We start from the raw sequence: 24,005 nt of genomic DNA, 5'->3' as shown, positions 1-24,005 counted from the left end.
CGGGAGCAGTTGCTGAAATCTGAATGCTACAGTAGGCCAGGTCTATGCTACGAAAACCTAGTAGCATAGTTCTGTCGGACAGGGGTGGGATGAGGTGTGATCCCTGACCGACAGAGCTGTGCCCACAGAAGCCCCTAGTGTGGACACAGTTATACCAGCAAAACTGCACTTTTGCTTGAATAGATTATTTTGCTTGGGGGGACTAGAGTAAGCTATACTGACAAAAGCTGCATCCACGCTAGGAGCACCTTGCCAGTATAATATACTGGGCAGGAGCAGTGGAAGCACCTTAAAAGTGGGGGGGGGGCAGAGGTGCCCGAACCATGCCCCACCCCTTCTTCCTCTCCCTGCCCTCATGCCACCCATTCCCCAGAGGCCCCGCCCCCACACCACTCCTCCCCAGGGCCCCACTTCCATGCTGCTTCTTCCCCCTAAGACTCTGCCCCCCACTCACTCCTTTCCGCCCTCTCCTCCCCGTCGCTTGCCCTTATCGCTGGTAAAAAAGGGCGGGGGGGATAGGCCCCATGGCCCCGTCTGTTCTGGAGCCCCTGATACTGGGACAGTTAAATACTGGCAAAGCACTCCTAATGTAGACGTGGCCCTAAAGTCAGTCTCCTTCCCTTCTGGAAAATACTTAGCACCTGAACAAAACTTAGAGAAAATCCTTCTGGGTCTTTTTTATCCTGTTTTCTTATTTCCCAGAAATCTAAGGGTCAAATTCTGACCTCATTTATACAAGTGTGAATCTGGAGTAACTTTGTTTGCTGAAGTGATTATTACTTTGGATTTACACCTTTGCAACTGACCACAGAACCTGGATCCTACATCCAGAAATTAGATTACACAGTGACCTCTGGTATTGTCCCCATTCTAAATCTTCCAGCTTTCTACCAGCGGGTGGAATTTATTCTCCACATGGGGCTATCTTGTGTGCTTGTTTGTTGTAGGCTGTCGATTACGAAATGAACAGGGCTTTCATGCTGACCGTGATGGTGTCAAACCAAGCTCCACTAGCAAGCGGAATCCAGATGTCCTTCCAGTCTACAGCAGGAGTCACCATTTCAGTCACGGATATCAATGAGGCGCCCTATTTTCCAACGAACCACAAGTTAATCAGGCTGGACGAAGGGATGACCCTGGGGACGGCACTGACAACATTTTCAGCTGTGGATCCTGATCGCTTCATGCAGCAAGCAGTAAGGTGGGAAACCAGGTAGACAAAGGAGGCAGTATAAAATCAAGAGCAAGAGTTAGGATATAGAAGGCTGGGGGCATGCACCAATCAGAGCAACCAAAGCAACAGTGTGCACCAATCAGAATCTACTGCATAAACTAGCCTATATAATGTAATTATAATGCTTGGCACGTCTCTAGCACCTTCCATCCAAAGCTCTCAACACACTTAGCAGCCTTTAATATTCAGGACCATACCAATGGGTGGGGCTATTTGTGGAGTAAGACACAGTCAGACCCAGTGTCACATAAGTGAATCTCAGAAAGGGTTTAATTCTGAGCAGTGCTGAGAGCCTTCACCCACCCACCCCCACTGAAATCAATCAACATTCAGGGAGCTAAGTCCCCTTATCAGTATAAAACGTATTTATTATTCCCATTAAAGTAACTCTTAGGGTTCCTGACTCAGATCAAGGCCCCACTGTACTAGGTACATATGCATGATCATCATAGACAGTCCCTGCCCCAAAGAGCTTACAGTCTAAATAGACAAGACAGACAAAGAGTAGGAGGAAAGAAGTAATATTATTCCAATTTACAGGTGGCACAGAAGGATTAAGGGCTAGATTTTCAAAGGTATTTAGACCCTTAAACATGCAGATAGGCAGGATTTTCAAAAGCGCTTATCTGCATCTTTGGGTGCCTAAATACCTTTGAAAGTCCAGCCCTAAGTGACTTGCCCAATGTCACAAAGAAAATGTGGCAAAGCGGGGAACCGGATCAACTTTTCCAGAGTCCCATTCTAGTGAATGAATCACAAGACCATCCTTCATCCCCCTTTCAGGAGTACCTGAGCACCTTCCAGATGCATGTTCAAATTCCAGTGAACTTCATGGGCTTGACTTTTAAAATGGTTAGGCTTGCATCATGCAGCTACTGCTCTGCATAAACAAAATGGGCCAGTGGTGGGCAACCTGTGGCCCATCAGGGTAATCTGATTGCGGGCCGCGAGACATTTTGCTGATGTTGACCGTCCGCAGGCATCACCCTCAGCAGTTCCCAGTTGCCGCGGTACTCTGTTCCCGGCCAAAGGGAGCTGCGGGAAGCAGTGGCCAGCAGCTCCCATTGGCTGGGAACAGAGAACTACGGCCACTGGGAGCTGTGGGGGGGCGGTGCCTGCAGATGGTCCACGTCAGCAAAATGTCTCGCAACCTGCAATCAGATTACCCTGATGGGCCGCATGTGGCCCGCGGGCCGCAGGTTGCCCATCACTGCTTTGAAGGGTCTTTATTTCCCTTCCGTCCCCACTAAAGCCAGTTTTGAAGTCCATAGAGGAGAACAGTTCCCATCAGCTCAGATACTCTCTCTGATCTGTGGATATTTGGATTGTACTCCAAAATGAAAATTACTAGTTGTAACTTCTCCTGTTTTGGGGAGAATGACCCACTGGGCTGAGCCGTTTTTCTGACTGCCTGGCAGATACATAGGACCTTGCATGATCTTCTCTAAATATCAACAGCAAGTTACTTGAGCTGTTCTTCATAGCATTCCCAGGACACACATTTCATTGAAAATTTGGATCCAATTACACTATTTTTAAATGTAAGCGTAGCTCTCTTACCTGGGTTTCATCATGGCAGAGTGACTCCATGGCTTTGCAAGAAGCTGCAAAATATTGTTAGGCTCAGTGGAGACTTTCCCCAGCAGTTTTTGTGAACAAAGCAAAGTGATGTTTTGGTTTGTTTTTGTCTTGTCTTCACAGCTGGCACTGCCGAGTTAGACACACAAAAAATGCTAGAGGGTAAATATTCAAAGCAGTGAAGTGAATGGGCGATACATATGTATACACTAATCTCCTGAACAGTTTTCAGTTAGCTGAGAACAGGATCCAGCCACTCTATCTTTGCAAGCAGCTTTTATAGTCTTTTATTAAATACAATTTTCCCAAATGAAAGATCTGGGCTTAAGAACATCCCCCAACAAGCCACAGCTATTGTTAGTGATCATAGCCTATGTCACAGCTCAAATTATCTTCTTTAGCCACAAATGAATCCATGAAGGCAGCTTTGCAGGCCGGATCACTGATCATTTCCAGCAATGAAAGGGCACAGTGACAACCATGATACTAAAAAACAATCACCTTAAAGAATATAGCTCCATGCAACATAACAGTTTTACTTGGTAGGGGCTTGTGCAGACAATTTATTGTTGTTTGAATCCAGACTGGACTCAGGCTGCTCACTTTTCACTTTGAGTTCCAGCTTCAAACAAACCAGCACCTGAAAGTGAAATTCAGCCAAAGCCATGGAGTTTCAAACAGTTTTCAAACAGTTTTCACCTGTTTACGTATCAGGGGACCTTGAATTTTGCAGGATGTTGATGCAAAAACCATCAACAAGCCCAAGTTGTCTCCAAAATAAACCCAAGTGTGTTTGCTTATTTCAATAACATATAATATGGTGCTTTCTACTGTTCCTGGACACATGACAGATAGCAACAAAGATTCATTTTAACATAAACATTAGAAAAGTAAGCGCCGTAGAAATCATGAGCAATAAAGAGAGAATTTAAACAAAAATTAAAGAGAGTGCCTCTGTTTAGAGCCATTTGGAAAAGGTTTGACTGGAATGTGCCAAGCTCTATAGAACCAACCAGGTAGAATGCTAACAACCTTGAGCTGTGGTAGATTGGCAAGGGGAGTACGTCGGTGCTGGGATTACAGGTGTGGAGTGTGCTGCAGAACCCTCTGGCTTGAAGTGGCCTCCATCATACACAGCGTTTACAGTTTGGTTCAACGGCTCTCAGCGCCCCCAACTGTAGAAATTGTTCCAGCCCCCATAGGGTAATAAATTCCACAGTTGGGGGCCCTCCAGCCGAGAATGCCCTGCCTCTGGTCCTAACAGAGCTGGGGATTGCCAGAAAATGTGCCTCGGGTGAAACTGTGCTGAACCACCTGGTCTGAATTTCAAGACTGCGATGCTGTCAGGACCCCTGCATGGCTCCTGGGTTTGCCGTGAATTTTCCAGTACTGTCCTAGTGAGAAAGAATGAATTTGTTTTAATGCTCTTCTCAGATCTAGTATGACTGCATTGTTTAGATAGATATCTTATGACCGATCATTTGCCCTTCTACTGGCAGGCAATTAAGTAAGCCTCATAATATCCCTGAGATACGTAGGGCAAACTGAGGCACAGAGAAATGATGTGACTTGCCGAAGGAGATGCAGTGTCTCAGAGCCAGAGCCAGGAATAGATTTTCCCTTTTCCAGTCTTGTGCACTAACTACCAAAATACACTCCCTTCTATATTACTCTTTGTTCTCAGGACTGTATTGACCCTATCAGCTTCCATAGGCTCTAAAAGCTTGTCCTGCATGCTACTAAGGTCACGGAATTTCAGCACTTCCATTGCAACTCTTTCTTCTCACAGAGCCGGCTCTGCAGTAGCTGTCATCCCAAATTCCCTGCCGGCCATTACACTGCTGCTCTACTCTCCACAGCCAGTGCACAGCTGCACCGGCTAACCATGTCTCACATACTGGCTAGACACTCTTCAGAGTCCACCTGACCCGTCCATCTCCCTGTCTGAGGTTCTTCCCCAACTTCCCAACACACACGCACACCTCCCCGCAGCCACTCCAAAATGGCACACCTAAAATTGCTTCAGCCTGGCCTCATGGGCCTATTGGCAAATACAGCCATGAGTTCCCATCATACACCACTGAGGTAATTGCATCTGGTTCTAATGTAAAATATGTTGATTGGCCAGAATGATGTCAGTCTTAGGAGTCCCACCTTGTAGATGTGGTCCTTCCAGCACTAATTCCTTATGGTGTGTGGGGTGGACAGGGAGGTATATCCAGTATTTCGGAGCAATCTATATTGTAGGAGGGCTGGAGCAGGAAATGGGGAAATAATCTCTCCTTTAGGCTGAGCTCTTGAGGAACAAGCAAATAAATGTAGGGACCATTTCATACTCTAACAAGGGCCCTTTTATCTTTATTAGCAACTTGCTGTAGAATAGGCTTGTTGCTTGTAGCAGGAAGCTGGAGCATAAGTGGCACTTAGCAGAAGGCAGAACCTTTAACGGGTAGGAAATGGAAAAATTGAATAATTGCAGAGGTCAAAAAAATGACCAGCAATAGACACTCAATTAGTGTTTTGTTTGTCAACAAAACCAGTTATCCAAAAGCTCCTTCAAAACAGGGGTCAGGAGTCCAAAAAAACCTTATTTCAAGCTGTATTAAGGACATGTCACTGAAAAGACTGCCATGTATTTATTTCCTTTCTCTGTAGATACTCCAAGCTGTCAGATCCTGCAAACTGGCTGAACATTAATGCCACAAACGGTCAGATCACTACTGCTGCTGTCCTTGATCGAGAGTCAGTCTACATTAAGAATAATGTCTATGAGGCCACATTCTTGGCGGCTGACAACGGTAGGCCCAAGCTTCCCATTGTTCATGCTTCAATAATACTCTAATGTGATGCATTAACAGGAATGATGCCCTGACAGAGTTGTCAGTATAAGTTATCTTTTTCCCAGGTTTTATGGTTAAAAATGCGAAAGTGGGACAGGAAATTGCTGGAGTAAATTAAATGTGCACTGCATTCAGAGAGTGTTATTAAGGGAAAGTCAGGGCAAATGGAAAATTGATTTGGGAAGTTCTGTGTAGCAGTGTAGCCTATATCTAAGGAAATACCAAAGGGGTATGAGCTCCAGGTGCTGCAAAACACACCGATCTTCATTATCATACATTATCATTATCAAACCCGCAGCTGAGAAATGTTCCATCAGGAAATCAGAAACAATTTGAAGGGACAGAGGGGATGGTATTAAAAAGAAACGGACCTGTTTTAATGTAAAGATGCTATAACTTTCTTAAAACTGTCTGTCTCGTCTAATCTGATCTCTATCTACATTTCTAAAGTGCCCAGCCATCACCACAGTAGCTAGGTACTAGTGTGCTTTAGTGTATCTGGATAGCTGTGACCAGTGCAATGCTTCTTCCTGAGATTAGAGAGATAAGGTGGGGGAGGTAATATCTTTTATTGGACCAACTTCTGTTAATGCAAGAGACGAGCTTTCAAGCTTACACAGACCTTCTTCAGGTCTGGGAAAGGTACTCAGAGCGTGACTCACAGCTAAATACAATGTGGAACAGCTAAGGAGTTAGCACATGTTGCAAGAGACCATTCAAAATGACGTGGACAGTTAACACCTTTAGTCATCTTCTCGAGATGTCAGGCTGAGGTCCTGAACACTTGTGGTCATTAAAGATAGCACAGCACTTTTAATGAAGTTAGTGGTGTCAACCCCAGTGTCCAGACCCAATGCAAACTCAAGCGATTAAATTCTGCTGATCTACATTTCTCCTAGTTCCAAGGAGAGGCCAGAGATAAGCGAAGGTGGCTATGTTTGGAACTACACCCAGCCACTGCCACATTATTATTTAATTTATTATTCCTTTAGATTTGGAGCAGCCTCTATGGATGCCCATTCCAGTGTCTGGGGGCTAGATTCACAAAACTGTGGAGATGTTGCAAGGATGAGCCTCACTTTTAGGCACCTGGAAAACCACAGGAACACACTGTGATTCACAAAGCCTGATTCGGGCACCCAAGCACCCTGTAAATGAAGGGGGTGAGATGGGTGCCTTAGACTGTGATTCACGGAAGCCAGCACACTAGGCCAGGAGCCGCCTAAGATAGACAATGGGTGATGCTGACCAGGGGAGGTGTGCTAAGCCCATCCATCTCCCAAATCTCCAGTGGGGGAGATTTAGGTTGGATATTAGGAAAAACTTTTTCACTAGGAGGCTGGTGAAACACTGGAATGCGTTACCTAGGGAGGTGGTGGAATCCCCTTCCTTAGAAGTTTTTAAGGTCAGGCTTGACAAAGCCCTGGCTGGGATGATTTAGTTGGGATTGGTCCTGCTCTGGGCAGGGGGTTGGACTAGATGGCCTCCAGAGGTCCCTTCCAACTCTGTTATTCTATGATTCTATGAGTTAGGAGCCTAAGAGCAGGAAGGAAGTTAGTTTAACAGAAATTAAAAGGTACAGTGCCAAAAGTAAAATCCCTGCAAGCTGCATGGAAACTTTTTAAACACACCATAATAGAGGCTCAACTTAAATGTATACCCCACATTAAAAAACATAGAGAACCAAAAAAGTGCCACCGTAGCTAAACAACAAAGAAAAGAAGCAGTGAGAGACAAAAAGTGTTAAAAAAGTGGAAAATTTAAGTACATCAGAAGCAGGAAGCCTGCTAAACAACCAGTGGGGCCACTGGATGATAGAGATGCTAAAGGAGCACTCAAGGACGATAAGGCCATTGCGGAGAAATTAAATGAATTCTTTGCATCGGTCTTCACGGCTGAGGATATGAGGGAGATTCTCAAACCAGAGCCATTCTTTTTAGGTGACAAATCTGAGGTACTGTCCCAGATTGATGTGTCATTAGGGGAGGTTTTGGAGCAAACTGATAAACTAAATAATCATAAGTCACCAGGACCAGATGCTTTTCACCCAAGAGTTCTGAAGGAACTCAACTGTGAAATTGCAGAACTACTAATTGTAGTTTGTTACACATCATTAAATCAGCTTCTGTACCAAATGACTGGAGGATGGCTAACGTGACACCAATTTTTAAAAAGGGCTCCAGAGGTGATCCCGGCAATTACAGGCCAGTAAGCCTGACTTCAGTACTGGGCAAACTGGTTGAAACTACAGTCAGACATATAGATGAACATAATTTGTTGGGGAAAAGTCAACATGGTTTTGGTAAAGGCAAATCATGCCTCACCAATCTACTAGAATTCTTTGAGGGGTCAACAAGCATATGGACAAAAGGGATCCAGTAAATATAGTGTACTTAGATTTTCAGAAAGCCTTTGACAAGGTCCCTCACAAAAGGCTTGTAAGAAAAGTAAGCTATCATGGGATAAGAGGGAAGGTCCTCTCATGAATTGTGGACTGGTTAAAAGATATGAAAGAAAGGGTAGGAATAAATGGTCAGTTTTCAGAATGGAGAGAGGTAAATGGTGTCCCCCAGTGGTCTATACTGGGACAAGTCCTATTCAACATATTCATAAATTATCTAGAAGAAGGGGTAAACAGTGAGGTGGCAAAATTTGCAGATGACACAAAACTACTCAAGACAGTTAAGTCCCAAGCAGACTATGAAGAACTACAAAAGGATCTCACAAAACTGGGTGACAACAAAATGGCAGATGAAATTCAATGTTGATAAATGCAAAGTAATGCACATTGGAAAACATAATCCCAACTATACATATAAAATGATGGGGTCTAAATTAGCTGTTACCACTCAAGAAAGAGATCTTGGAGTCATTGTGGATATTTATTTGAACACATCCATGCAGAATTCAGCAGCAATCAAAAAAGCAAATAGAATGTTGGCCATCATTAAGAAAGGGATAGCTAATAAGACAGAAAATATCATATTGCCTCTATATAAATTGATGGTACGCCCACATCTTGAATATTGCGTGCAGGTGTGGTCGCCCCATCTCAAAAAAGATATACTGGAATTGGAAAAGGTTCAGAAAAGGGTAACAAAAATGATTAGGGGTATGGAACGGCTGCCATATGAGGAGAGATTAATAAGACTGGGACTTTTTAGCTTGTAAAAGAGACAACTAAGGGGGGATATAATAGAGGTCTATAAAATCATGACTGGTGTGGAGAAAGTAAATAAGGAAGTGTTATTTACTCCTCATAACACAAGAACTAGGGGTCACCAAATGAAATTAATAGGCAGCAGATGTAAAACAAACAAAAGGAAGTATTTTTTCACACAATGCACAGTCAACCTGTGGAATTCCTTGCCAGAGGATGTTGTGAAGGCCAAGACTATTAACAGGGTTCAAAAAAGAACTAGATAAGTTCATGGAGGATAGGTTCATCAGTGGCTATTAGCCAAGACGGGCAGGGATGGTGTCCGTAGCCTCTGTTTGCCAGAAGCTGGGAAAGGGTGACAGGGGATGGATCTCTTGATTACCTGTTCTGTTCATTCCCTCTGGGACCCCTGGCATTGTCCGCAGTCAGAAGACAGGATACTGGGCTAGATGGACCTTTGGTCTGACCCAGTATTACCCTTCTGATGTTCTGCTAGCCATGCTCAACTGTGAACCCTCTTTGGAGTTAGGCTTCTTTTTTCAAGAAGCCAGAGGGTTGGGGGTGGGGAAAGGGAAGGAGGAGCTCCTTCATAACTTTTAGCCCAATGGTTAGGGTACTCTCCTGGGTCTCCCACATCCTGGTTGATTGCCCTAATCACCAGGCTACAGGCATTTCTCTCTCTCTGCCACAGATGGTTCTGTAACCTGCTCCACTGTGAGTAACCACTTAGTTATTTGGGTGCAGGAAAGAGAGATAGCACAAGCATGAGCAGGACTCTGTAGCCTGGTGGTTAGAGCAACTCACCCAGGACGTGGGAGACCCCAGAACCAGTCCCTCTGCTTCATTGAGTTGTTAAGTGTCCAACAGGAAAGACAGATGGGGCCCCACCTTAGAATATCCCATAGCCCTATGGCTATGGTGCTCCTCTGAAAGATGGCAGATCCCTGTTCAAACCCCTTCTCTTCACCAGCTGGAGGGGAGACTTGAACTAGGGGTCACCAACCTTCCAGGTGCATACCCTGGGCTAAAAGTTATGAGGGAACCTCTACCTCTGGCAGTTTTGTGTGAACTTGCCTGGCCAGATCTAGCATGTGGCCTCTGACCATGCCTATCAGATTGGGCCCTGCACATGAGTTAGGTGATGTATGCCTATCTTCCTTTGATTTGTGAATTGCTTTGGGCTTAGGCAGGGAGATAGGTGCCAGGATGCCTAGCGGAGTCAGAAACAGAGGTGCCTAGGGAACTTTTTACTGCAAAAACTTAGGTAGAACTTAAAACTGGGATGTAGGCACCTAAGTCTGGGATTTAGGTGCCTAAGTACTTTTGTATCAGAGGGTAGCCGTGTTAGTCTGGATCTGTAAAAGCGGCAAAGAGTCCTGTGGCACCTTATAGACTAACAGACGTATTGGAGCATGAGCTTTCATGGGTGAATACCCACTTCATCAGATGCATGTAGTGGAAATTTCCAGAGGCAGGTATAAATAAGTACTTTTGTGAATCTGTGCCTGGGCACCCATCCCATGCTTTAAAATACCCAATACCAGGTTAGAATTTGTGGCTCTGATATCTCTCCGACCTCCATCAGCAGATTGGCTGGGCCTGCTGAGCCAAAATGATTTTGCCTTTCCTGCCCCCCCCCTTTAAAAGTTGACTGGGAGGGAGTTCTTCAGGCTTCCACTCCCCTCCTCATCTCCCTGAGGTCTTGGGAAGGGGATCAAGCTACTGTTCCCTCTAAGTGGTACCTTTGAGGGGAATGCCAGGTACGGCTGCCAATTCTCTAATCACATGGGGTGTTGTGGGACCCAGTAATAGCTTCCCCACCTCTAACATACGCATGGCAGCAGCGCTCTCTGCTCCCTGCTGCAGCCTCTGCTTCACTCCAGCTGCACTACAAATCCTAGAACCCCTTGCATGATTCACCCTGTTCCCCGCAGAACGGGAGCCCATAGCCTGACATGACAGCCCCTTCTGAAGCTGACAGCGTAGGAAGCAGCCAGCCAGTGCCTCACAATACGCCCTGGAAGAGAGGGAAAAGGAGCAAATGTTCACCCTTTTTAGCCTAGGTCCCAACTTAAGCTGACACACACACATTGGCCTCAGTCTAGCAAAGCACTTAAGCATGTACTTAACTTTAAGCACGTGAGTAAGTAAATGGGACTGCTTATGTGCTATGCTGAATCAGGGACATGGTCTGCATGTCAGCTTAGGTTTGCAATGCCTGTTGGGATCCTTCAGGCTGAAAGCCACTAGATAAAACATAAGTGCTTTCATACAGAGAGGCTCACTGTCCTGTAGAAACCCCCCCCACTTATTGATTCTCAAGCTCTCCTCCAGGTAACGCCAGTTTGGGGCATAGCAAGGGCAGCAAGCAGAGCTGCTTTGACATTGGTAGTCAATGCACTAATGAGCAAATCCTGCCTCCTTCCTGCGGTTGCAAGAGAACCACCAGAGTTCCTCAGCGGGTCAGGATTTTGCGAGCCCACAGTTAACGTTCACCCCCTGCCTACTACAGAGTCTAGATCCATGGAGGGTTCCCTGTAGACTAGCATACAGGCAAGCAGGGAGCACCAGGTGACCTTTGTGCTCCACAGACGCTTGAGGCTAAAGTGGTGGCTATTATTTATTTATATTAACGCCCAACTGAGATCAGGGCCGCATTGTGCTAGGTCTGCTGTACATTCACACTGTAAACGTCCATGCCCCAAATCTAAGTAGACGAGACAGACAAAGGAAGGATCATTAGCCACAGAGAGATTAAGGGATTTGCCAAGGGCTACACAGAAAATCCATGGCAGAGATAGAAATTGAAGCCAGATCTCCTGAGTCCCATGCCTGTGCCTGAACCACAAGACCACCCTTCCTCACTATAGGAAGGAACATGATTCTTTCCTGCTGCCCCCACCAGGGTTCCCACCACCTGCCCAGCAATTCAGGTTGGACACTGGTGGAACATGATTAGGGGCTCTCTCATTTGCTGTCTGTAATACTGATAAAGAAAAGCTGCCCATAAGCAGCACCTTCTCTTGAGCCATTATTCAGCAGCTCCGAGAGCTGAAATCTGGATGAATTCCTTTATTTTGAAAAATTAATCTGTTGCTGTTCTACTGCAGCCATCAAAATTCACAAAGAACACCCCGTTATTTAAAATGCTGTTTTGAGTGCTTAGGGGAATGGCTAAAGTTTTGTCTAGGTTAACGGACTCCTTTCAGATTTCGTCCTAAGTTCCATGTGCTGTGTCATCACATACTTATCAAAGCAGGTTTGTGGGTTTTTTTCCTTCCTTGAAGGAAGAAACAACATTCTGTTTTGTTAAACCCTTTTGGATATTTTCTGAATGTGACTAGTAAGCTGTTCCACTCGTTGGACATGATTGCTCCCTGAACTACAATAAGGAGCTGTTCACACAGGAGCAAAAAGTGCAGCTTCTGTTTAAAAAAATTATAATCAGTTTAATGTTTTTATTTCAAGTTGCTTCCCTTTTCAGCCTCCCCTCTGCTCCATCTAGTTTCACGTGCTTCTGTGGGGGGGTCCTCTTGGGTTGTCTGCCATTACACTGTGATAAATAAAGAGGGAGTGGATGGTTCCCCAGCACCAGGTCACATAAATTCAGTTTAATTTGTTTCCGCCAGTATTGGTCAGCTCAGTGTTACAGGCCCCAAGGAAACGTCCTTGTACATAGGAGGGCACGTTAAAGGCATTTGCCCTCTCTTGAATGGAGAAGACCCACCAGGCAGCAGATCTATGGGTGCTTTAGAAAATCCTTCCAAAGGTTCAATGGAATGATAATGGGGAAGCATCACATTTTTGATTCACTGCAGAAGCTGCTTCCTGTGTCAAGCAGGCTTTCCAATGCCTTGATGCTGTTAACTAGAGCAGGCCTTTCAGAGCACCCATTACTATGAAAAAGGAAAAGACAGTGGTCATTCGCACTGTGGCTAGACATAGAGTTGTCACCTCTACTCTTGTGTTTAGAAGTACCAAATCTTTTCCATACCAGCTTCATTTCTATTTTAACTCTCAGATCAAGCCTGGCAGCCAGATTCTCCACTGAAGTCAAATGAGCTGTTTTGATTTATACCAGCTGAGGATTCAGCCCCATGATCCTTTTAGGACATCAACACCTCCCCACCCTTTCCCATAGAGTAGCTGAAACAATTTGAAACTATCTGTTTTTTGGTAAAGGGAATTTCTATAAATTGTTTTAAATCATTGTTATGATTGTTTTAATCTCTCCTGGGGTTGCTCCTGAATGCACTTCAGGGACCTCAAGAACCTGCTAAATGAGTAAATGGGCACAGAGACACACACTTGCATACATAAATCAGCGTTTGTGCATGCACTTGCAAGTATCTGTTTTGCATGTGCAAATGCAGATTATTTCAGTCACGTCTGTATTACTGCCTCCTAGTATTGGAAGCTTATTTTAAAGACCCTTTAAAAACGTGAACCTAAAGATGCAGAAGCCCATGTAAAGTCTGTAGTCAGTCCTAAATTCTGGGCATCATGTAAACAGGAAAAATCACCTATGCTTTTCCACAGAAGATACTAACAACAACTCTGTTGCATGTACAGCCTTTGTAGCCCCATGGGCTTTGCATCTCTCTGCAGCAAACTCCAGGGCTGATTAAGGATGTTTGTTCTAAAGGGAGGCCTATGCAGAGCTCCATGGGCGAAAGGATGGTGTCTGTGGTAAAAGGTTGGGAGGGAGAATGAAGGAATCATGGGAGAGGGATTTTCAGGGCTCCACCAGGGTCTTTGAGACCCCACAGTCAGCAAAAACAAGCAAGGAGCACGTCCTTGTTTGATAGAAGAAGTCCTAAACTTGTTTGATAGAGAAGTCAGCTCATTTTCCATTTTGAGCAGCTTATTTGAGCTGATTTTTTGAGCGGCTATACTTGTTTGATAGAGAATTCCTAAACAAACAGAAAGCATCGTGGAATGATGGGAAAAGTGGTGTTTTTTTAGTTTGTTTCATGCCAGCACTAGGAAGAAGGGACCATGAATTGAAAATATAAGCTTAAAAAAAATTACTGAGGCAGAGCTCTTTGAGGAAATAAGTAGTGTAGAGGCCTGGAACAAAACCGCCTGCAGTTCAGGGGTGGGGGGAAATGAAAAACACTGAACCATTTAAAAGAAAACTAGCTGTTTTTCTTGTTAGAGGGACGGTTATTGAAGCATGCAGGGCTAGGAAAGCAGAAGAACCAGACCTTTGCAGAGGATTTCACAGGACATGGTGATTAAGATTAAGCTTTTAATCTTAAAAAGTAAAACAAAAACTAAGAGCCTGATCCAGATAACTTTACATGACTTAGCCTTACTCAGGCAAACAGTTCAACTGAAGTCAATGGGACTACTCATCTGAGTAAGGATTGCAGGACTGAGACCTTTGTGTCAGGAAGATGCACAGCACCCCTGCTACTTGGAACAAGGTTTAGAATTGAAAAGGAGGAGGATATATTTAGTGGGACTATCTATTTTTGCATGGTTTGGGTAGAATCATAATGTGTTTTTGTGACAGAGACCATCTGGACCAACACACGGGGGATTGAACCAAGGACTTCAGACCTAAACACAGGTGTCTCTCCAGCTTGAACTAAAAACATAAGAATGGTCATATTGGGTCAGACCAGTAGCCCAGTATCCTGTCTCCCACCAGTGCCAGATGCTTCAAAGGGAGTGAACAGAACATGGCAATTATCAAGTGATCCATCCCCTGTTGTCCAGTCCCAGCATCTGGCAATCAGAGAGACTGCCTAAAAGCCATAATAAAACCATATCATCTGTGGATTGGACAGAGAGGGGGACACGTAGCACATCCTGACCAGTGAATTACACTTCTTTTCATCTTTGACCCCACATCTGTTTCTTCTTTCTTATCCCCGCCCCGTCCCCATCTTGCTTCAGCCCTCCCCCTCTTTCCTCCCAAACAGAAATTAGTAAAAATTATTCAACCCCAGCCTCCTACCGGTTTGGGGGTTGAATAAAATGAGACCCAGATCCTGGGTATGGTTTAGCAAAACTGAAATCTAACCAACCAGGTTATGCAGAATGAAACCATTGCAGATTCAGCCCTTCTCTAGAGAACTGAGCCGAACCTGGAACCATTTATTTGACTGTCTCCCAAACTTCGGGGCTTTGGAGAAAATGAGACCTGGACTCTGAGTTTTGGCTTGCCCAATTCTGAATGTCTCTGTTCCCCTACCAACAAATCACTACGAATAGCTATAATGCTAATACCAAATATCTTGCCTTAGGGACTCCTGCCTTCTTGTTAACTCTTCCTCCCTCTTACCGAATGACTTGCCTGCCCAGTATGATGGGGACACACTGTAACTACACAGTTAACATGGGAGTTGTGTAACATGGGGTCCAGTGTAAAATCATGGAACAGCTCCGTTTTACTCAATGGAACAAAACAGCATTTTTCATGAGAACTTGGAAGGTTTTAATGATACATCTTGTAAGATTTCACACAGGGACAAGGAAATCACTAGGAATCTAAGGGGGAAGCAACAAAAAAATCCTTCAGGCCTCCTCCACGCTTGTGCGTGGAGCTGTAAGGTTTTCCAAGGGCGTGGGGGTTAGCATCGTTGTGCATGCCACTTTGTGTGCTGTATTTGTCGTTACTCATTTGAATCTGCCTCTCCCGTTCAGGTGTCCCCCCAGCAAGTGGCACTGGCTCTCTGCAGATTTATCTAATTGACATCAATGATAACGCTCCTGAGCTTCTGCCAAAGGAGGCGCAGATCTGTGAAAAGCCAAACCTGAATGTCATCAACATAACAGCCGCAGATGCTGACATCGATCCAAATGTTGGACCCTTTGTCTTTGAGCTGCCAAGTGTGCCATCTGCAGTCAGGAAGAACTGGACCATAACAAGGCTAAATGGTAAATGGGGCGGGCAATCCTGAGGACACTTGGAATCCTGTGCACTAATGAGGACCGCGTACAGTTGCAAACTTCCCTGCTTCTTTGTCTGATTTTTTTAAGCACATTATGTCGAGCATTATAGACAAGATAGCTAATCAGAAATGATTTGTATCAGACCTGTAGCATAATTCTAAGAGCTTTGGCACTTGGCTTTTTTAATGCAGTTCATAATTATGAACAGTTATCAGGACTGAACTGGGTATAAATCATCCGTGATGGCCAAGGGGAAAAAAAGCTATTATCAGTCTTCCTTATGTTCCAGTGTAATTGTCATGAGCCACAATCACGATCAATGTTCATTTCTCTGACCATAATTGCTTAAAGGCAATTTACCATGGAACCAGGTGGGCTAGGTAAGTGTGAAGATTACCAGTATGTGCAGGATTTTTAAATAGCGGCATGCAACCTCAGTTGGCTCTAATTGGCCCACTTACTGGCGGTTTCAGCGTTGAAGGAAAGGAATGGACGTGTCGTGGAAACCGAACTACCCTCTTGTCTTAAAAGCTGATCCCTTCAGGCCAGGTGTGAGACACTCTGCCAGGGTGGCATGAGAAAGCTGCTTGTTCAGTGGCTGAAAAGAGGGATTCAGACTTGGCCTACACTTAAAAGTTAGGGCGACATAGTTGGTCAGGGTGTGAGAAAACACACACACCTCCAGTGCCATAGCTCTGCTGGCCTAACCCCCAGTGTAGACACAGCTGTGTCAACAGAAGAATGCCTCTGTCTATGCAACCACTGTTGCTTGGGGATGTGCTGTTGCACAGTGACAGAAAAACCCCTTCCATGGGTGTAGGTTGTGTCTACACTATGGGTTATGCCGGCATAGCTACGGCACCATACCTATGCTGGTGTAGTCTCCATAGCGTAGACATCATCTCAGTCTCCTAACCTGCCAATCCAGCACCTCTTGTAGTCATTACATGTGTAGCAATAGGAAGGAAAGGCAGGAAGAAATAAAATGACTGGATAGGGCTGTGCAAAAATATTGGGGCAGGAGAATATATGAGCAGAGCCCCAGCATAGTGACCCTGTTACAGCCCAGAACTGGGGAGGTGCAAAGGCATTTTACCACTGATATCCCAAATCTGGCCAGCCAATTTTCAACATTATCATACGTGCTTCACTAGTTCCTTGCCATCAGTTTTTAAATTCAAGCAACTGACCACTGGTTTTCTAACGACATCAAGCTGGATTAATAGTATAGGGAACTGGCATTACTTTGAAATGAAGCATGCGTGACGCATCTTGTTCACCCTGTTAGTCTTGGCAGGCTGACCATTCAACAAGACTTCAGGAAAACAGTCTGGTGCTCAAGTGGTTCAGATGTGGAGTAGGGTGTTGTAGCCTGGTTAGACTTTTTTTCACTGAGCTAATCTGAGAGTGGAGTTTCCAATATATTAATACCGTTTATAGCACCTCTGTCAGAGCTGCTGTCAGTCTGTCTGTTTCTGTTGCCCCCAGGTGACTATGCCCAGCTCAGTTTGAGAATAATGTATCTGGAGGCTGGCGTGTATGATGTCCCAATTGTTGTGACGGATTCGGGGAACCCTCCCTTGTACAACACTTCCATCATTAAAGTGAAGGTGTGTCCATGTGACGAGAATGGAGACTGCACTACCATCGGGGCCGTCGCTGCCGCTGGACTGGGAACAGGTGCCATCATAGCGATCTTGATATGCATCATTATTTTACTAAGTAAGTGTTGCAGCAGGTAACACGTGTGCAGAAATCTTAAGCCAGAATCATTCTGATTGAAATGGAAGGTTTATGAGCAGATCCCCCCGGTAGATCACAGAGCAACCAAATTCCATTCTCTCCTAGAGATTTGACTGATTGACTGCACTGTAACAATTCAGCTGTGGCCAAGAAAATGGGCCATAAAGCCAGGACTGTCATTTAAGGTGGCATAGTCTCCTTTTAAGTTAGCAGCTGCATCATCAAACAATATGAGAAGCAACAGGTTGGAAGCAAACTCTTGTGCAAAATATTTACAGTGAATCATGGTCCAAGTGATGCTGTACTTTGGACTCCTTTATTATTTATTTATGTATTATAGAGAATTGGTACCTGAGCAAAACAGAAAATATTTGGTGCCGAGCAGCCCACTCAAAACACCTCTGTGTCCATCCTTCTGCCAGGTTACCCTTATGTGACATTGTTTCTGGAAATGCTGTTGGCAAAAGAGGTACACCTAGGAGTGATGTACAAGCGTTAGTGTTCCACTTCCCTTCCTGCCCGCCTCCTCCCTAGTCTCACTCTTATATGCTAATCTTTCAAGATGCATACCAGCTTCATACAAAGGGTGGAAGGTGCAGACCAGATTGCTGGTGATTCATTCTTTTGCATTCAAACCGCCATCACTAAAATGTAAGCAGAATGGACTGAATCACTAACACACAACATTTTGAGCCAGATCCTTAATGATACTTAAGTCTCTGTCTGCCCCTTTAGGCGCCTACGTCCATCATTTAGGTGTCACTTATATTTTCAAAGCTGCTGTCACCTAATCCTGGAGGCACCTAAGACCGCTAGGTACATAACATTCCTCCAGTCATCATTCGCAAGCCACTGAAGTGCTGATGCCACTCCCCAGCTAATGAGTCTCTCGGAGCCCTGGTTGAAGATGAAGCCCCCTGGGCTCTGAAGTCAGATTCTCAAACCAGGCAGGGGAACATCTGTCTTGTCAGCCAGACCCAATCCTACAGGTGTGCACTCAGAGCACACCTAACACCCATTACTTGCCAGCATCAGCAGAGGCAGGCCACCAATAGTTGGAGAGACCGCAGAGCACCTGCCCAAAAGATGCAGGCAGCAAAGAGAAATGTACGGTGAACATGAGAGAGCTATTCAGAGTGAGCAAGAGACAGAGAGAGGGAGTCGGATTAGACTACTTGGCCCAGAATTTTACAGGTATTTAGGTGTTGTGCTATTCAGTATTGCAACACCTAACTAATTTAGGAGACTAAATCTCATTTTCAAAAGCTGAAGTCCCACTGTCTTTCAGTGAGAGGCTCCTAAGAGCCTAAATCACTTTTGAAAATGAGACTTAGGCACCTAACTCAGTTAGGCTGAATGAAGCCTAAATACCTGTAGAAATCTTGATTTCTGTCTACTATCATTTACTTCTCATGCAAGCTAACCACCTTCATTCATTTGCAAAGTTATAGTTTTTATGGATGGTTCTAGGGATGGTAAAAATAGAGTTCTGTCATTGTGTTCTCTTCTAATTCAGGTTCTCGAACAGCCCTTACCATTGTAGTATCTGAGCACAGTTTCATACTGTCAGCAAGAAGCATTTGCTATTCACAGGCTTGCTGAAAGAGTTGCGAGAGGCTGTATCACAGTGGTTTAAGGGGAAGATGCCCTGTTTCTAGCAGCACCGTCATTCCTGGGCTTTCATGAGCACTAACATTAACTGAATGTATACACATTTAAAAATAAAAATGATATCATTATAACTTCAAGCAGGAGTTGGCACAGTAGGGACGGATGAAAAGAAGCACTGAAATGTACAATGAGGTAAATATTCATCAGGAAACGCAGGATGAAACTGTGGGACTCCCATTAAAGTTAATGGGAGTTCTGGTGCTAAATCACGCTTAATATTTACCCCCAATGTGTTTAAATGGAGAGCAGGCAGAGCAACTGATGCTGTGAATGCTGCCTAATATATCTATGCTATGGTACATTAGGAGAGTGGGATACCATTGGCCATACACGCAACCCTCTAGGGCTTGAGTTTCAATGATGGGAGCACACAGTTGTATATATAATTTATACATGCAAATGCCAAGGTGGAGCATTAAAGCAGGGGATTTGCATCTGCACATGCCCAGCTACGCAGCTAACTGTCCATGTGGGCATGGGGAAAAGTCTCATGAAAGTGTGGTAGTTGTAGAATAAAATGTGATGCACATTTGTCACACTCATCTCTGAAAATCTGTGCCTTATTATCTACACAGGGTACAAAGGGTTATCTGGTCCCTACATCTACATTTTTAATGCTTTTTTTATGGTCACCTCTTCCAACATAAACATAAGCTGCAAGTCCTGGGGGAGCTACCCCTGCATTTGCACATAGTGACAGGCAGTGGTGTGTCCAGGCACAGTGCGTGTCCAGGCACAGCGTGATTGTCCGTTGTAATAAGCAGGTGTGGTTTTTGCAGTTGCGTGATGTGTTGGCGTAGGCAGGCCCGATTTAAGCCCCATCAGATGAAATGTTGGCCTTTAGTGTTAGTCGCTAAGGTGCCACAAGTACTCCTTTTTATAAAAAAGAATGAAAGCATAGTAAAACTTTGTAAAACAGAAGTAACAGAAGCAACAGACCACAAGGCTTCCTTTTGCTGCCTCTTGTATAAATCCAGCTCGAAAGTGTGATTTAAACACTTGAAAATTCTATTGACTAAAATTAACTTCAGCTGACAGACACTTGATTTAAGATATTCCTTTTTCATTGTCAGATACATTAGCCCATTTTAAATTATGGTTTTTATTACAAAAGCTTATTTTTACATTCATTGTCATTCTAATTGACTTCTTTAATGTTCAAGAGCTGCAAAGGCCTCTATCAAGGATGAAAAATGTAATTTGTGATGAGAAGAGCTTTTCAGTTACATTGTCCTACTGTCTCACCTTTTTATTTTTAAAGATATATTTTACACTGTGGCCTCTGAACGATGGTGTGGGAAAAGGCACATGTGATTTTTTTGCTCCGTAATTCCATTCTGGAGTCAGACAGGTCAGGCTTTATAAGGCAGACCAAGCAATAGGATACACTAGCTGCAGGAGCGGATTTACCATGAACAAAACTGTGTGGTGGCACAGGGCACCCAATGATGTGGGGGGCCCCCAAAATACAGGACAAATATCCTGCATGCCATGGCCAGTGGTCCCACACTGCTCCCAGAAGCAGCCAGCTGCTGGCATGTCTCTGCACGCCCCTGGTGGGCGCGGGGCAGGAGGAGGAGGGAGGCGGTTCCATGCGCTGCCCCTGTCCCAAGCAGTGCATGGAGATCCGCTGCCCCCCTCCCTCCAAGGGGTGTACAGAGATGTGCCAGCAGCAGGGCTAAGGCAGGTCCCTGCCCACTCTGCCTCCCTTCCTTCCTCAACGCCACTTCACTCCCGGAAGCGGCCAGCATGTTCCTGCGGACTCCACAGCTCCCATTGGCTGTGGGGGCAGCGGCATACAGAGACCGCCCCAGCCCACCCCGCCTAGGAGCCGCTGCCAGAGGAGCGTCTGTGCCCTTTGCTTTGGGAGTCAGGTCACCCGAGATAAGCACCGCCCCCCTGCCCCTCTCCCATACCCCAACCCCCTGCCCCAGTCCAGAGCCTGCATTCTGCACCTAAACTTCCTCCCAGAGCCTGCCCTCCACACACCCCTCTAGTACCCCAACCCCCTGCCCCAATCCAGATACCTCACTTTATTTTCATTTACTTCCCATTACTACAAGAGAATGTTCTTTTTCTTGGCTGGGTCCTGAGGGGGTGGGGGGCTGAAAATGAAGCTGCGCACAGGACCCCACTAACTCTAAATTCGCCACTGACTAGCTGAATAGGATACACTAGCTGTGGTTTCAAGTATCAGAGGGATAGCCGTGTTAGTCTGGATCTGTAAAAGCGGCAAAGAGTCCTGTGGCCCCTTATAGACTAACAGACGTATTGGAGCATGAGCTTTCGTGGGTGAATCCGATGAAGTGGGTATTCACCCACGAAAGCTTATGCTCCAATACGTCTGTTAGTCTATAAGGTGCCACAGGACTCGTTGTAGCTGTGGTTGCAAGTGGTAGAAAGTTTCTTTCTTTTACCTTGGTGCAATGTTTTTTTCCCTTCATACCTGACATATTAGCTGCCAGGATAACACACCTGAGGAAAGAACTATGCAATAAAAAATTGTGAAGGGTGAAGACAATAGATTTCAAGAAAAACTACATGCAGAGTTAAAATGGATCTAACAGCAGTAATACTGCTTCCCATTCTGTCGGGTGAATAAAAGGACTGAGAGAGAGAGAACGCACGACGTCTGCTATTGACACTTTGAGGTCTTTTTTTCAAGGTAGCTGTAAAGGCATTAATGGCACCGTTTTTCCAAAAACTCGATGGAAAAGTAGCATTAAAAAAAAAAACCCTGCTACCATTATAATATTTTCTTTGCGTGCCAGGCAGGAAGCTTGTTGTGAGAGACTGGAAAAATGACTTGAGTCATCTGCTAAATAGTCAAGAGGTTTTACATGGGAGATAAGAGTTACCTTTTTTTTCAAATTTTTCTTTTACTCCAGAATAGATCTAGGATACGCTGTAAAGAAATGCAGAATGATCTGAAAACAGTTCTGTTAGCTAGCAGGCAGGGATGGCAGCCCGTTGGCACACAATGGCAGTAATTAGTTGTCCAGTCCTCTTCTATTCACTTCAGTGAATTCTTGTTCAGTATAAATACTGTAGCACTCAGAAGAAAAGAAAGAGGAAGAACTCCAAGCTTCTAACCACTTTAGATGAAAGGACATCGGATATCTCACCTTGATTGCAAGTCCCTTGGAGTCTGCACAGCCCAAGTTTGTCTCATTTTCCCTCTTGTGTTCAGGGAAGTGATGCTGAGACACCATGAGGAGACAAGGAGCAAAAATGTTTTAAAAACCACAGCGAGACACAGCAAAATATGAAATGTTCATTCCCATTGTTCAGCTAAATACCCGGGGAGAGCTAGAGCCTCCAAACAGAATTTGAAAACCCTGCATTCTCCCTGCAGGTGTCTCTTCACTTGGGAAAAAGATGTGTTCTTAAGGCGAGTTAGCTAATATGTAGGAAGAACATGAGGTAAAATCTTAGTGATGACAAGGTGATCTGTGATTTTAATATGAGTTAGCCGGGTGAGGCAAAGACTATAGGGACCGTAGGGTGTATCTGCGTCTGCTAACTCATGTTAAAACTACAAGCTGCCTTGTCTTCACTAGGATTTTACCGCATACTAGTTAGCACGTTAGCTATCACCAGTTAAAAACACATTTTTTCCTAGTGAAAATAATGCGACAGAGCCATAATCTGATTGTTCTTTTCTCAGCTGTATATCAGTTATTCCAGTAAAAACTAGAATAACGATGAAATTTTTTTAAAGCTAACAACAAGAGAGTTGCATTACCTAGTGTTAGTGGAGACCTGGGAGAGTCCTTACTGCTGCTAATGTGTCTCACTCTGTTAGCCTTTTTGGAAAGTTCAGCCCCTGGGAGATGGGGCTTTGAAGAACAAGGTTACAGAGCTTGGAAGCTAGCATCGTGTTTGTGTAACGCTGTTTAAGTGGCAAACATCTTCCTGTGATTTAAGAATGATTTACCTACCTATGTCACTGTAGCATCTGAACCAGGGAGATTAACTACAACCTGGCCAGGGCTGGCCTTACCATGAGGCAAACTGAGGCGGCCGCCTTAGGTGCCAGACTGTGGGGGGGACGCCACTAAGACCCGGAGTGTAGAAAATTGTGTCTGCTCCTGGTGCATGTATTCTCTCTGCTCTAGATGCACAGAAGTTGACTTCTTTAACCAGGTGCTAGATTGTGCAATACAGTCTGTTGAAGAACTTTTCATGCAACTCAAGGAACACAGCAGTATATTTGGGATGTTGTATGATATTTCCAAACTCCTCACTATATCTGAAGAAGACCTACACCAGCAATGCAGGGCACTAGAGACAGTGTTGACACATGATGACATGCGCGCTATTGATGCGAGTGATTTAGGTGATGAACTGAAAGCCCTTTCAAGATACATTTCAGCAGGATCAACTCCAAAGGCTGTTCTGGAATATACGTGCACAAGTAAGATGACCACCCTCTTTCCAAATGCTTTTGTTTCTCTGCGCATACTTCTAACACTTCCTGTAACAGTTGCCAGTGGAGAAAGCAGCTTCTCCAACCTGAAGTTAATAAAATTACAGCTACGCTTCACAATGACACAGGAGAGGCTGGTCGGCCTTGCAACCATCTCAACGGCATGAGCTGGCCCAGACTGTGGACCTTCAGGAAGCAAATCTTTGCAACCAAGAAGGCATGGAAAGCACCACTTTGATTATTCAAACAGATAAAAATGCCAGTGTTTACTATGACAGGTTTCAGAGTAGCAGCCGTGTTAGTCTGTATTCGCAAAAAGAAAAGGAGGACTTGTGGCACCTTAGAGACTAACCACTTTATTTGAGCATAAGCTTTCGTGAGCTACAGCTCACTTCATTGGATGCATTCAGTGGAAAATACAGTGAGGAGATTTATATACACACAGAA

The 24,005-nt window shown here is 44.8% G+C and overlaps 1 protein-coding gene across 4 annotated transcripts in view; it reads left to right on the top strand.

Annotated features, from left to right (window-relative positions):
• CDH4 (cadherin 4) overlaps positions 1–24,005 on the top strand; it is a 673,109-nt gene that overhangs the window by 633,652 nt on the left and 15,452 nt on the right. For all 4 annotated transcript variants that reach the window (XM_073309188.1, XM_073309187.1, XM_073309190.1 and 1 more), the window contains 4 exons: positions 948–1,201; positions 5,468–5,610; positions 15,467–15,700; positions 17,204–17,437. In XM_073309188.1, the coding sequence (XP_073165289.1) occupies positions 948–1,201; positions 5,468–5,610; positions 15,467–15,700; positions 17,204–17,437 (865 nt within the window). The remainder of the gene's footprint in view (positions 1–947; positions 1,202–5,467; positions 5,611–15,466; positions 15,701–17,203; positions 17,438–24,005) is intronic.

The sequence above is a fragment of the Lepidochelys kempii genome, chromosome 13 (genome assembly GCF_965140265.1).
Source record: "Lepidochelys kempii isolate rLepKem1 chromosome 13, rLepKem1.hap2, whole genome shotgun sequence".
Taxonomy (NCBI): domain Eukaryota; kingdom Metazoa; phylum Chordata; order Testudines; family Cheloniidae; genus Lepidochelys; species Lepidochelys kempii.
Note: the sequence above shows the minus strand (reverse complement) of the source record. Positions and strands in the feature narration are given on the sequence as shown.